Source organism: Ochotona princeps, chromosome 2 (assembly GCF_030435755.1).
Source record: "Ochotona princeps isolate mOchPri1 chromosome 2, mOchPri1.hap1, whole genome shotgun sequence".
Taxonomy (NCBI): Eukaryota; Metazoa; Chordata; class Mammalia; order Lagomorpha; family Ochotonidae; genus Ochotona; species Ochotona princeps.
Window position 1 is genome coordinate 103,627,436 of NC_080833.1, and position 13,415 is coordinate 103,640,850.

Below are 13,415 nucleotides of genomic sequence, written 5' to 3' on the forward strand. Positions count from 1 at the left end.
TGTTTTTGGAAAGAGACCATTGATCCAGCCAAACGGGATCATCAGATTTCCGCATGATAGGACCTATGAATGAGTGAGGAGATTGATCACTGGCCACTCCTAAAAAGGCTGATGTCCCAAACCTTTTCCTTCCACATTGGTCTCTGACTGAATAAGTTGTTTTTTACCTTGATTACATTTTCATAACCACTGTTTTTTTTTAATATCCCATTTTGTGCAACATTTCTATACCTTTCCACTTGCTATTTGAATTTGTAAGTTGAATAAAACAGATAAAATGTCTCTGTCCCATAAATTTAATGTTATGCCTGGAACTACATAAGACTTAAGATATCCTATTACTCTGTAAAGGTCCTGCCATTTGAAGACAGTGGCACTCTTGTAAGTATTTCTTGGAATCCCTATCCCACTTAATCTTTCATTTGCCTTAATAATTGACCTCTGACAGGCAAGGGTAGTTATGTCATGCAATCATTCTGATGTCTGTTCCTGTGTTAAGGAGACCTTCAAAATTTTGTTCCTGAGTTTTAAAAAGCACATAATAGATCTTTCATAGTTATTTGTTGTGTTTAATAGACATCGGAGCTACCAAAACCATTATCACCCTGATGTTTTCTTTTTGTTTTTCCCAATAGTCATATTGAACAAATAATAATTGTGTTATTCTGTGTCCTGGAAAAATAAGATTTATATGATATGCTTCAGACAAGATTTTATTTCTCCTGTATATTCTGCATCTATATCCTGTTAAAAGTGAGAGTCCTCATCAAGTGCCAATGACTGTGCCCTGCAGGAAGCCCTACAGTGCCTGGGAGCAATGGACTATAAACTCCAATAGGAGTTGCCTGCCTTTCATTCCTGTAGTCAAAATCACATTGACCACATTGCTTAAATCAAGGTTGGCACTTCCTGCAATGGCTTGGATGTTGACAGAATCAGCCTGGGACCTCTCACTGGAGGAGGTATCTGAGCCCGCAGTTGATTGGGCTAGGAGAAGCCTTCCCCCTGTTTCCCTGTACCTGAACACCTTGTGAAGGCTGACCATTTTGTGAAACTTTGACCTGCACTGACTAGCACAGTGATTACCTGTGTTACAACACAGATAGAGGCCAGAAGCATTGGAACCTTGTATGAAAGCATTAACAACTGTAAAAGTAGGTCTCTGAAAGCCACGAATATTTTTACTAATACTCTGCGCTCTGCCTGAATATGGCTAACTACCACAATTAATACCAATTTACTGGGCCTTCTGCATGGCTGCAGCTAAGGCTTAAGCCTGATGTGGACTGCTCCCAACATCTTGGTAAGCTCTGATCCTTCAGATGTGCCTCCCTGTCTTGAATGGACACATAACCATTTTGCAGTCTGCTTTAGCATTTTCATGTGCAAGCTGTCTCAATAGTATCTCCCCAGCTGGAGAGCTGTTTACTTGGCAGTGAATTTGTCTCATCAACCTGTTCATGCAATCTACAGAATGTTCATTAGGTCCTTGAAAACATTTAGCAAAATTTCCTGGTTACTCTCCTTTGCCAAGCAGGGGCATCCATGTGCCATGAGTACACTCTCATCTGATCGTAAGCATTGGCAGGATAAATGCTTTGCCAGTCAATAGTAGTATATTGTCCTGGTCTATAAGCATGTCATACATCATGTTAATCTGATTATTCCACTTTGTCCTGTCCTGCTTCTGAGCTTGCTCATAGTATTCACTTTTCTACAGTAGGTAGTCTTCCTCCATCTAAACAAGCACAAGCAAGCCACATCCAATCAGCTGGAGCTAAGCCAAGCCCGAGAAAGTGCCTCCAATTAAAGACACAGTAAAAGGAGCATTAGCCCCGTTTTGAGCTACTTTCTCTAAGAGATATTTTTTTTTCAAAATTTAAAGAGATTGTATTATCTATATTATTATTGAACATAGATGCAAAGATTCTCAACACAATGCCAGCAAACCGAAACCAAAACACATCAAAAAGATCATTCATTTTGAGTAAGTAGAACATATCCCAGAAATCCGAGGGTGGTTCAGCATTCACAGACTGATAAACACCACAACTTACATAAATACAGTAGAAAAGAAAAATCAAGTCATCTCATAGTTGCAGAGAAAGCACTTGACAAGACTCAACACCCTTTCATGATAAAAAAAAAACCCTCCATAAATCAGGCATTGAAGAAATGTACTTCAAAATTATAAAGGGCATAGGAGACAAATCATGAGCCAATATTGAAGAGATTTTAAAATCTTGCAGTCAAATCCAGCCTAGTCTCTAATGACTGATTGGAATTATTAGGATCTAGTCTCTGGATTACAGGAAATGCCAGATCCAGGTCTCCCACTGCCTGTCACTGCAGGACTCAATGCAGTGGGTTTAAACTGCACAACAGCCAGGAACCCTGAGTGATCTGCAGAAACAGAACAGTAAACTTCCTTCGGCACTAGGGAGAGGAGCTTTTCTGGTCCTTACTTAGTTCCAACTTTGGATCCCCACCCTCTCTCACAGTGACCATCAGGGTCGTTCCAGAGCATCCCCCCCAAACACACACACACACTAGAATAGATAGGCAGAGAACAACAAGGAAAGCTTAGAACCAGACAGGAAATGGTCAGCATGGACTCACACATACCTTATTAGGTAGGACACAAAGATTAATTACTCCTCACTAAGGTATTGAAGATGTCTCTGCACACCCCTCCTAAAACTGTTCTGCACCTCAATAGTTGACAGATGCCTTGTTAGAATTATAACCCAGTTTAGACTATCCTAAAATCTGCCAAGTTCAACAAAATTATGCTTCAACACTATAAACTGCTAAATACTAAAATGAAAATAGACATGAGACAGCTGAATAGTACCCTATAGCCATTTTAAGGTGTATAGCAGCCAGTTCTGTGTATAAACTAAAATTGAAGTGTCAATGAAGCAGTCACAGGATGTGGTTAAGAACTTGCTTTTTTTTTTTTTTTTTACATATTGGTTACTCAATACCATGTCAATTAATTCCATAATGTTGTAAAATGTCATTGATGTTATGTTGTGGCTTTAAATTGATCGGGATGATATTCTGCCAGCTCTGCTTTCAGACCAGAGGTGGTCTCCCCAAGAAACTGTTGAATTTATCTGGACAAGAAGATGCTGGACTCTATGCTTGGTATACTCTTGCAATGAAAGAATATTGACTGAATTTGAAATGTAATACAGCAACAAGGTGGAGGAATCCACCATGGGGAGAGGGTACGGGGAGGGGTTGGGGGATTCCCAGAGCCTATGAAACTGTGTCATATAATGCAATATAACTAATGAAAAATATATATATTTTAAAAATAACATAAAAACTTAAACTGCACAACAGGAACTGAAGGAAAATAAATGCATTAGGAACCAGTGTTGGGAGAGAAACAGCTGTTGTTCCTCACACTGGAAAGTCTCTCCCTCTAAATGCAAACGCTCCAGGACCTGCTTGATATGAACCCACAGAGAAAATGTACTTAGAGCAATTTCTCTCCCTGTTGATGAACCTACTTTTTCCCTCAGCTAAATCTCAGGTCTCATGCTGGAGAAACCAACTTCTGAGATATTAGCTCTTCTTGAAGTAACCGTTTAAGTATTCTCCAATATTGTCTACTTTCTGTACTATAACTCTGCCCCCTTGCTCTGGCTAACAATCATCCATGGAACTCACTCGCTACTGCAAGAATATTTGATGCTTGAACAGTAGTCTTTTATTTTCCCTTTTTGTTAATTTATCCCACTCAAAGTGAATCTTCCATTTCTGGTCCCTTTTCAGGTACACTTACCACCAACCCAGCACAGGAGCTAGGGTGAAGGGGGAGATAATGTGCAGCTAAATACAAGAAACAGACACAGACGCAAAGTACAGATTTATAAGAACAAGGGGCCAGAGCTCTCCTCCCTGTTGAGCTCTTCCCACCAGTGTTTCTTAGTCAAGGCATCTTAACGGATGTCACGATAGTCTAAGGTCACATCCCTGCTCCCACTGCTGGGGAGCCTCTGAGAGCCCAGGAGGAGAACAGGATTCCCCATTGAGCACACAAGCTCCCTGAGCTCAGAGTCTTAGAACACAACCTGCAGCTCAGGCCTTGACTGCTGCCTTGCAGGCAGAACACCCTAGCACAGTTTGTTCCCAGACTTCCCAGTTCAGAACTGTCTACCTCCTTCTCCAACTGCTAATGTCTACCCTGAATGGTCCATGGTATTTGACCTTAAGTTATTTAGCCCAAGGGCCCGGCGGTGTGGCCTAGCGGCTGAAGTCCTCGCCTTCAACGCCCCGGGATCCCATATGGGCGCCGGTTCTAATACTGGCAGCTCCACTTCCCATCCAGTTCCCTGCTTGTGGCCTGGGAAAGCAGTCGAGGATGGCCCAATGCATTGGGACCCTGCACCCATGTGGGAGACCCGGAGAAAATTCCTGGTTCCCAGCTTTGGATCGGCACACACCAACCATTGTGGCTCACTTGGGGAGTGAATCATCGGACGGAAGATCTTCCTCTCTGTCTCTCCTCCTCTCTGTATATCTGACTTTGTAATAAAAAATAAATAAATCTTAAAAAAAAAAGTTATTTAGCCCAAAACTCAGTTTATCATATGTGAAAATAATAGGACATATGAGAGCTTGTTATGAAGATTAAAGTAGATCATGCACATAAAATGCTTATCCCAGTCTCTGTCAAAGTAAACCTTCAGTAAATGCCACCACTGGTACTGATAGTTTCATATTATTCCTACCATGGGTAGTTTTGTTGACTTAGCCCAAGCCAGTGATGCATACAGGGAGGAATGCTGTTGCTGAAAATAAATTTATACTTTACACTGACTGACCATGTTTTGTGTTTGTTTTCCCCCTAGGAGAGAATTGAGTATTCCAAAACCTTCAAAGGGAAATATTTTAATTTTCTGGGTTACTTTTTCTCCATTTACTGCGTTTGGAAAATCTTCATGGTAGGTAAATGATTTTGAACTCTCGGGTGCAGACAGTTTTTTCTGGAACAGGTAAAGAGTTAAAAGTGGATTTGATTGATGCCTTGGACTAAATTCCAGATTCAGCCATGCCAGCAGTGAACACGATGTCTCCCGTCTCAGAACCTCACTGTTTTCCCCTTCTACTTTTCACATGACCTAGAAAAAGGAGGTTGCATTTTTCTTCTGTCAAAAATCATTAAGAAATCTTTAGATTATGAAATGTAAGAATTCAATCTGAAATCTTTTTATTTCATTCTTCTTTCCGTGTTACCCAGGAGTACCTGATTCAACTCCTTTCAGCCAGAACAGAAATCACTTGTTCTTTTTAATAACTGGTATACCTAAAAACTTAAGTGCAAAATAAATTCCACGGCATGTTTCTGTAGGGAGATTCATCTTCCATCCGTGCAGCGGGGGCTGTGTCTGGCTGACCCTTAGTGTTCTGTTCTGTGTCTGCATTTCATGTACCCCACTGATCTTATGACTCATCTGAATAGATTCAGTGTGATTGTAGAAAAGGCTGATTTAATTTTCTGGCTTGATGACTTTCCTACTGGGGTCATGTTTACACAAAGAGGAGATCTGACAGCTTGTTTATATTGACCAGTGTAGATGATTGGAAGATTTTGGTTTTAATGGATCTAATGTTATGATAAATTGATGTGAGTACCACTGAGATGACATTTTTAAATCTTGATACACTCAGTGGGAGAGAATGAATGAAAATAGTATGTTAACTCAGTTTTTTCCCAGAGATGCAACCTTTAAGGGAACATACCACTTACTAATAACATTATTGGAAATATACTTGCCATGTCAGGTGTACAATTCAATAAGTTTTTTACAAATCACAAATACTTTTGCAGCAACTAACACCTTATCAAGATAGAGAAAATACCTCAAAACTCTTCTCATACCCCTTACTACTGATTGCTACCATCTTTAAGATTGATTGATTTTTATTGAAAAGCCTGATTTATAGAGAAAAGGAGAGACAGAAAAAGATCTTTCATACACTATTTCTCTCCCCAAATGGCCACAAAGTCTGGAGCTGAGCTGATCCAGAGCCAGGAGCTTCTTCTGGGTCTACCATGTGGGTGCGGGAGCACAAGGAATTGAGCCATTCTCCACTGCCTTCCCAGGCCAGAAGCAGAGAGCTGGATGGGAAGTGGAACAGCCAGGACACTAAACAACTCCCATTTGGGATGCTGGTGCTTGCTGATGAAGGATTAACGTGTGGAGTCATCGTGCCAGCCTCTCTTCTTTTTCTGTCTGGTTTATATTACTCAGCATGATTTTTAAAAATTTTTATTGTATATATCATTAATGTATTCTTTTTTTTATTGCTGAGTAACATACTGTAATGTGGATGTATGTCAATGTTTACTCACCTGCTGGTGGATGTTTGGTTGTTTCCAGGTTGAAGATGTTATAAATAAATCTGCTGTGAATGTTTGTATACAAATCTGCATCTAAATCCCAGTACTGGGATACTGGCGCTACAGGCAGAGGATTAGCCTGAATGCCCCTGTGCCAGCTCCAAGTCTTTCACTATTAAGTGTAATATTGACTGTTTTGTTTTTTCTCAGTTTTCTTTATCAGATTGAGGAAGTTCCTTCTATGCACAGTTTGTTGAGTCTTGTTAATCATGAAAGGATGTTGGATTTTGTCATTCATTAATTTTTTTAAAGATGTATTTATTTGAAAGCAGAGTTTACAAAGAGAGAGAGAGAGCAATCTTCCATCTGTTGGTTCACTCCCCAAATGTCAACAGCAGTGGCTTAACCTGGGCCGATCTGAAGCCAGGAACCAGGAACTTGTGCCAAGTCTCCCACATGGTAGCATACTGCTGCCCTCCCACGTACATTAGCCAGAAGCTGGAACATAAGTGAAACAACTGGAACTCAACCTGTGTCCCTCATATGCTGCTGTCCCAGACACACCAGCTGAAACTTAAATTGGTGCTCTGATATGGATGCCAGCTTTTCAGGCACTGACTTAAGTGTGCCACACTTGTCCACTGCACCACAGTGTCCGCCCTGTAAATAGTTATATTGAAACACAGCCAAGCCCATTTGTTTATGCATTGTCTTTGATTACTTTCACACAACACTGGCAGAGTTTACTGATCCATGATTCATCCTATTTATATTTAATGTGATTTTTAATATGGTTAGCTTTAAAACTGTCAAGTAGTTTTTATTTGTCCTGTCCTTTTTTCTTTGTTTAAACTGTCACCTGTAGAATTAGTTGTAGTTTTTATGATTCCATTTGAGCTTTGTTGGCTTCCTAGCCTTTAACTTTTTTTTTTTTTCTTTTCTTTTCTTTTCACAAGGAACAACCCTGGACTTCCTTAACTTCATCCTGCTAGAATGTTATTTTCCTGGCTCCTGAGCACTTAAAGTGTATATTCCATAGCTTTATTCCCCTTACTCTTTATAGAGCATGAAGATAGTGTGGGCTTCTGTTGTTTGCTTATGTATAATCAGCTGAAATAAACTTTATTATTCTTTTGTAAAGATTTACTTGTTTGTTTGTTTGAAAGAGTTGCAAAGAGAACAGGAGAGACAGAGAAGTCTTCTGTCCACTGGTTCCCTCTCCAGAAGGCCACAGCCACAGCCTTAGGCCAGGCCAAAGCCAGGAGCCCGGAGCCAGGAGCTTCGTGTAGGTTTCCCATGTGGGTAGCAGGACCTCAAACACTGAAACCATTCTCCACCCCTTTTCCTAGGCTGTTAGCCAGGGTATCAGAAGCAGAGCAGCCCATACGGGATTCTGGCATTGCAAGGTGGCAGCTTTACGTAATATGCTACTACACCGCATTTTTAGAAACATTGTTTTCTCACCTGTGTTGTAATTAATTCATTATTTTTAACCACTTTTTGAAGTAGCAGTTATTTTGATCCACAAATGTAAAGTCTCTGTCTTTGTAGGCAACCATCAACATCGTTTTTGATCGAGTGGGAAAAACTGATCCTGTCACAAGAGGCATTGAGATCACTGTGAATTACTTGGGAATCCAGTTTGATGTAAGTTATATCAAGGTCCTGCTTTATTATATTTCTTTCATTTTTATCTGCTTACAATTACATAATCACATATAACATATAGTTCTAATTATATAATTAGTTTTTAACTTTTAGCTTTTAACAGATTTAGTGTAGTTCATAAATGTAAGTCTAAGAGTATAATAGTTTCTTCTTTTTCCTCCCAGTCTCTCCCTCCTACTGTCCCTCCTTCATTTCTTTCTTTAATTTTTGAGATAGCATATTTTTAACATAGTTTACATCATTAATGCTTAGTGCTCCACTGAGCAAAGAGTTGAACAAGTAAAAAGCCGAAAGACCCTAGTTTAGCATTAACATAGGCAAGGACTATAAGCAAAAATCATATAGAAAGATGATGATTTCATGCACATACACCAAATTTCAAAATAATTGTAAATCATCAGAAATATAGTAATGTGACATCCCTAACCACTGGTTTGACAAAATGTTTGCAGCAAACTGTTACACACAGGCATTTTTGGCTTTGTTTTTGGATTCTTTTTCCCATTTTTAATTTTAGCTCCCACATTTGAGGGAATGTATATTTCTATTCATCTGTTTCACTCAATTTGGTGTCTTCCACTGGGATTTTTACCACAAATGATAGAACTTCATTTTTATAGCTGTATAATATTCCATAGTGCATATATGCCACATTTTCTTTATCTACTCATTTGATGACAGACACCTTGGTTGGTTCCATATTTTGGCTGCTGTGAACAGTGCCGCAGTAAACATGATGATGCAGGTATCTCTTTGATAATGTGTTCGTGTCTTTTGAGTGTATACCCAGAAATGAGATGGTAGGGGTGGTTCAACATATGCAAGTCACTAATCACCATAAATCACATCAGCAGAATGAAGAACAAAAACCATTTGGTCATCTCAATAGATGCAGAGAAAGCATTTGATAAGATTCAATACCCATTCATGATAAGAACCCTGCATGTTAAATATCAAAGGAACCTGCCTCAAAGTTACAGAGGCTGTACATGACAGACTAGCAGCCAGTATCATACTGAGTGGGGAAAGCTGAAAGTATTTCCCTTCAGATCCAAAACAAGACAAAGATGTCCACTTTAACCACTGTTGATCTATATAGTACTGCAAGTTTTAGCAAAAGTAATTAGGGAGGAGGAAAAAATAAAGGACATCAAAATTTAAAAAAACAAAGTCAAAAGATGTATGTTTACAAATAATATGGTATTATTCATGGAAAAACCTGAGCACTCCATGATAACTTAATTGTTGAAGCTTTGACTTCTCATACTTTAGGCACTTCCTTCTGCTCTTGTCCTGTCTACTTTCATCTATATAGTCATATTCACATGGCAAATTTGTCAGTCTAGTTTCTCTTTTAACATAAAACCATATGTAAAGACTGGCACTTACCTGATACTTATTATTAGTGTAACTTGTCATTTCTTCAGTTTTTCCTCTGCTTCTCTGTGGCCAGTTACCACTTTAGCAGTTTGTTCCCATTAGGTATTCAGATAACCTCTCTGTCACATTTAGTGATCTTTTCAAATACACAATTCACCTTTGATTTCCCCTGGTAGAAATGTAACCACTAATTATTAGCCCTGAAATATTGGGCCCGAAATGATCTCTAGTGTAATAAATTTCTTTATCAATTCATTAATGTGGACTTCTGGCTAAAGATGGTGACTGTCACCTGTGTACAAGTTGGATTTGTTTTTTAATCTGCCTGTTTCATAATACACTGTCATAAACACACCTATGTCCCAATGTAAGTTATTTTTTTATTTATAAACGAGTTTGTTTTCCAGCCATGTGCCTGATTAGTGATTCAGCTGGTTAGCACTTTGGTAGTTCAGACCAGTGATTCCCATTCTCTGTTCCATGTCCCCCCCTTTTTTTATGATAATCAATAGTGTCTCCTTTTTTTGCATGGGAAGGAGCATGGTATATTTTCTTTAATAAACATATTATTACATTGTTAACCATGCTTTGCTCTTGTTGTATTGTGGTTTCCTTAAATTTTTTACTGGGCCGAATATTTAGAAATGTTCTGCTTTGTCAGTACTTCCTGAGGCTACTCACTGGTGGTGTGTGTATCCCATCTATAATTTTGTAATTCATCTACATGTTCTTCCGTTTCCATCGTTCTAAGTAACAAGACTTTGAGATGTTAGTAGCATCAACTCTCCCTCACTTTTCAGAAGTGAATCAAGCACATGGCCCCACAGTTATTTCTCACACCCAACAATGCAGGAGAAAAAGGTGTCCTCATGTGTTTTACATGACGTTCAACTATTTCCAAGACCGTAATTGGGAATATCTGTCTGTTGTGAAAAGAAGTTTTAAATGATCAATGAATAACATTCATAGATAATTAAAAATAATAAAGGTATGGTTTAGCTAGTTTCCTTTGGATTCTTTATACTTATCACAATAAAGCTATTTCATTAGCCCACTGTTGTTTTTTATTAATTAGTATTATTTCCAATTGATCTTAGCCAAAAGGCCAACAAGCGATTAATTAGTATTATTTTCATTACTTCACTATACTTGCTTTCTTTTGCCCATAAAATCTAATTCAATCTGCTAATTAGATTCAGGTCTTCCTATAGGTGTTTTATTTACCATTTATTTACTCCCTCTCTAAAAAATAAAAACTACATAGGAACATAGTTTTTCATGAAGTTCCATTTCACATTCGCAAATGTGATCAGAATACATCTTAGCTTTCATGTGTCACTCAGCAGAGATTTAACAGATTATTTTCCTGTTATGGAGGCAGGTGAAGTTCTGGTCCCAACACATTTCCTTCATTCTGGTTGGAATAATCATTGTCACATCCATTAGAGGATTGCTGATCACGCTTACCAAGGTATGTTTATTACAATGCTGAAATGTACTTCTGTGGGCTAGCCTAGTAGCAGGTAAAGCTGCCCCTTGTGATGCAAACATTCCATTTGGGTGCCAGTTTAAGTCCCGGTTGCTCTGCTTCCAACCCAGTTCCCTGCTAATGCACCTGCTAAAGCACTGGAAGAATTGCCCAAGCTCCCTGAACCTGTATGGGAGATTTGGAAGAAGCTCCAGGCTCCTGACTTCAGCTTGGTCCAGCCATTTGGGGAGAGAACCAGCAGATAGAAGATCGATTGATCTCTCTCTCCATTTCAAATAAACAAATAAATCTTTTTAAAGGGCTTCTCAATTACTTAGTTGTATGTAGCACTATGATGTTATTGTATCTAATGAAGATTTCTGCCTCATGAAATCTTTAAGTCAACAGTATTTAAAAGACATACTGAATTTTTTTTAAATATTTATTTATCTGAAAGGCAGAAGGAAAGAAGGCGAGAGAAGGAAATTTTCTATCCACTGACACATTCCACAGATGGCTTCAGTGATAGAGTTTGGGCCAGGCTAAAATCAGGAGCCTGGAACTCTAGCATTTGTAGCATGGGCCTAAGCACTTGGGCCACCTTCTGCTGCCTTCTCAGACACATTAGCAAGGAGCTGGATTGGAATCAGAGCAGCCAAGACTTGAACCAGTGCTCTTAAATGATTATGATTCCATGCATTGTGGTTAACAATCTCTGCACCATGACACCAACCCTCAAATTTTTCAAAAATTAAACTACTGCATAAAATGGTGATGGAATACATGCTTATTATAGTTAAATACACTTACCAAAGGTTATTGCATAAGTATATGTTTTGTTTAGATATGTCACCAGCGTAGAATAGAACTTGGTACATGATAGGTACTCAGCAAATAATTGAAATAAATCAATGAGAAATATATTTAAGGTTAGAAAAATAATTGTGGGGCCAGTGCATTGACTCAACTGGCTAATTCACCTCCAAGCACCAACATCTGATATGGGTGCAGGTTCATGTCCTGGCTGCTCCACTTCCTATCCAGCTCCTGCTTATGGCCTGGGAAAGCAGGAAAGGCCCAAAGCATTGAGGTCCTGCACCCACATGGGAGACCTGGAAGAAATCCTTACTCCTGGCTTTGGATCAGCTCAGCTGTTGCCCTGGCGGCCACTTTGAGAATGAACCAGCAGATGGAAGATCTTTCCTTCTCTTTATAAATCAGCCTTCCCAGTAAAAATAAATACATCTTTAAAAATAAATATATGATTGTGAGAGCCCAGTTGTAGAGAAGATAAGTAGAAAGGATATTCAGGTGTTTTCTGATTAATGTAGGCTGGCTTCATTGAGGCAGAAAATGAGTCCTCTGACAGAAGAGTAAGAATTTCAAGGTGACTAAAAGAGCAGAGTTTGGGATGAGAAGGGCTCTCCAGCCACCCAACATAATTTCAAAAAGAGCTCAGAAGTCTAATAACACCTAGATGTTTAGAGTGGCTTCAAACTATGTTTTAATGTTTTATAGTGAAGTTAAGGTCATAATCGCAGTTTATGAAATTTGATAGTGAAAGGAGTCCTGTGTTACAGTGCAATAGTTAAAACCACCAACTTCCTCTTGGGGAAACTAACTTTCACAGACATCTTTTACATCTCTATAGCTTTAGTCATCTGAATTCTGTGCAGGATGTGGCATCTAAGAGACACTTAGGTAAAAGTTAACCATGTTGCTTATTCTCATGATACAGGAATCTAGTAGTACTGCATGAATTCATCTGTCTTCCCTTTCTTGACAGTTCTTTTATGCCATCTCCAGCAGTAAATCATCCAATGTCATTGTCCTATTGTTAGCGCAGATAATGGTAAGTTTGATGAACTAGCTTTTTTGTGTATAACTATAAAATGCCACAGATGTGTTGTAAATAATTCAAGCCCCCAGTACATTCACAGTTAACTTCTGTGTGAACTTACAGGGCATGTACTTCGTCTCTTCCGTGCTGCTGATCCGGATGAGCATGCCTCTGGAGTACCGCACTATAATCACGGAAGTCCTGGGAGAACTGCAGTTCAACTTCTACCATCGATGGTTTGATGTCATCTTCCTGGTCAGCGCTCTTTCCAGCATACTGTTCCTCTATTTGGCTCACAAACAGGCACCAGAGAAACATATGACATTTTGAACTCATACTGCCACAGACTGGCAGTGACCAGTGGTATCACAATTTGGATGTAAGAGGGAAAGTGGAAAGGACTCAGCCTAAGTTTTCTAAATGAAATGCTGCAGCAGCACATTGTCCCTTCAACATTGGCCTTCCACCCCAGGTCACGCACAGCATCAGCGAGGACTTGAGCAGAAGCAATTCAAAGCAGCAGTCCTCAGAAAACATTTCCTGTGGATTTGAAACTCATGCCAGTTGGGAGTGAGGGTTGTGAGAAATGAGCCAAGAAACTAGAGGGAAAAAGGCGTTGGAACGCAACTGGGCTGGGGTTCACATGGAGACTGTGGCTTTCCCTTGGGATTGACTCATTAAAAGCCAGAGGTGGTGACACT

At 39.3% G+C, this 13,415-nt stretch overlaps 1 protein-coding gene across 1 annotated transcript in view; it reads left to right on the plus strand.

Annotated features, from left to right (window-relative positions):
• The window catches only part of GPR89A (G protein-coupled receptor 89A), a 46,465-nt gene extending 33,054 nt beyond the window's left edge, over positions 1–13,411 (plus strand). The window contains exons 10-14 of the mRNA XM_004581843.3: positions 4,866–4,958; positions 7,910–8,005; positions 10,788–10,877; positions 12,661–12,726; positions 12,838–13,411. Coding sequence (XP_004581900.1) covers positions 4,866–4,958; positions 7,910–8,005; positions 10,788–10,877; positions 12,661–12,726; positions 12,838–13,044 — 552 coding nt within the window. The 3' untranslated portion in view covers positions 13,045–13,411. The remainder of the gene's footprint in view (positions 1–4,865; positions 4,959–7,909; positions 8,006–10,787; positions 10,878–12,660; positions 12,727–12,837) is intronic.
• Positions 13,412–13,415: the final 4 nt, after the last annotated feature.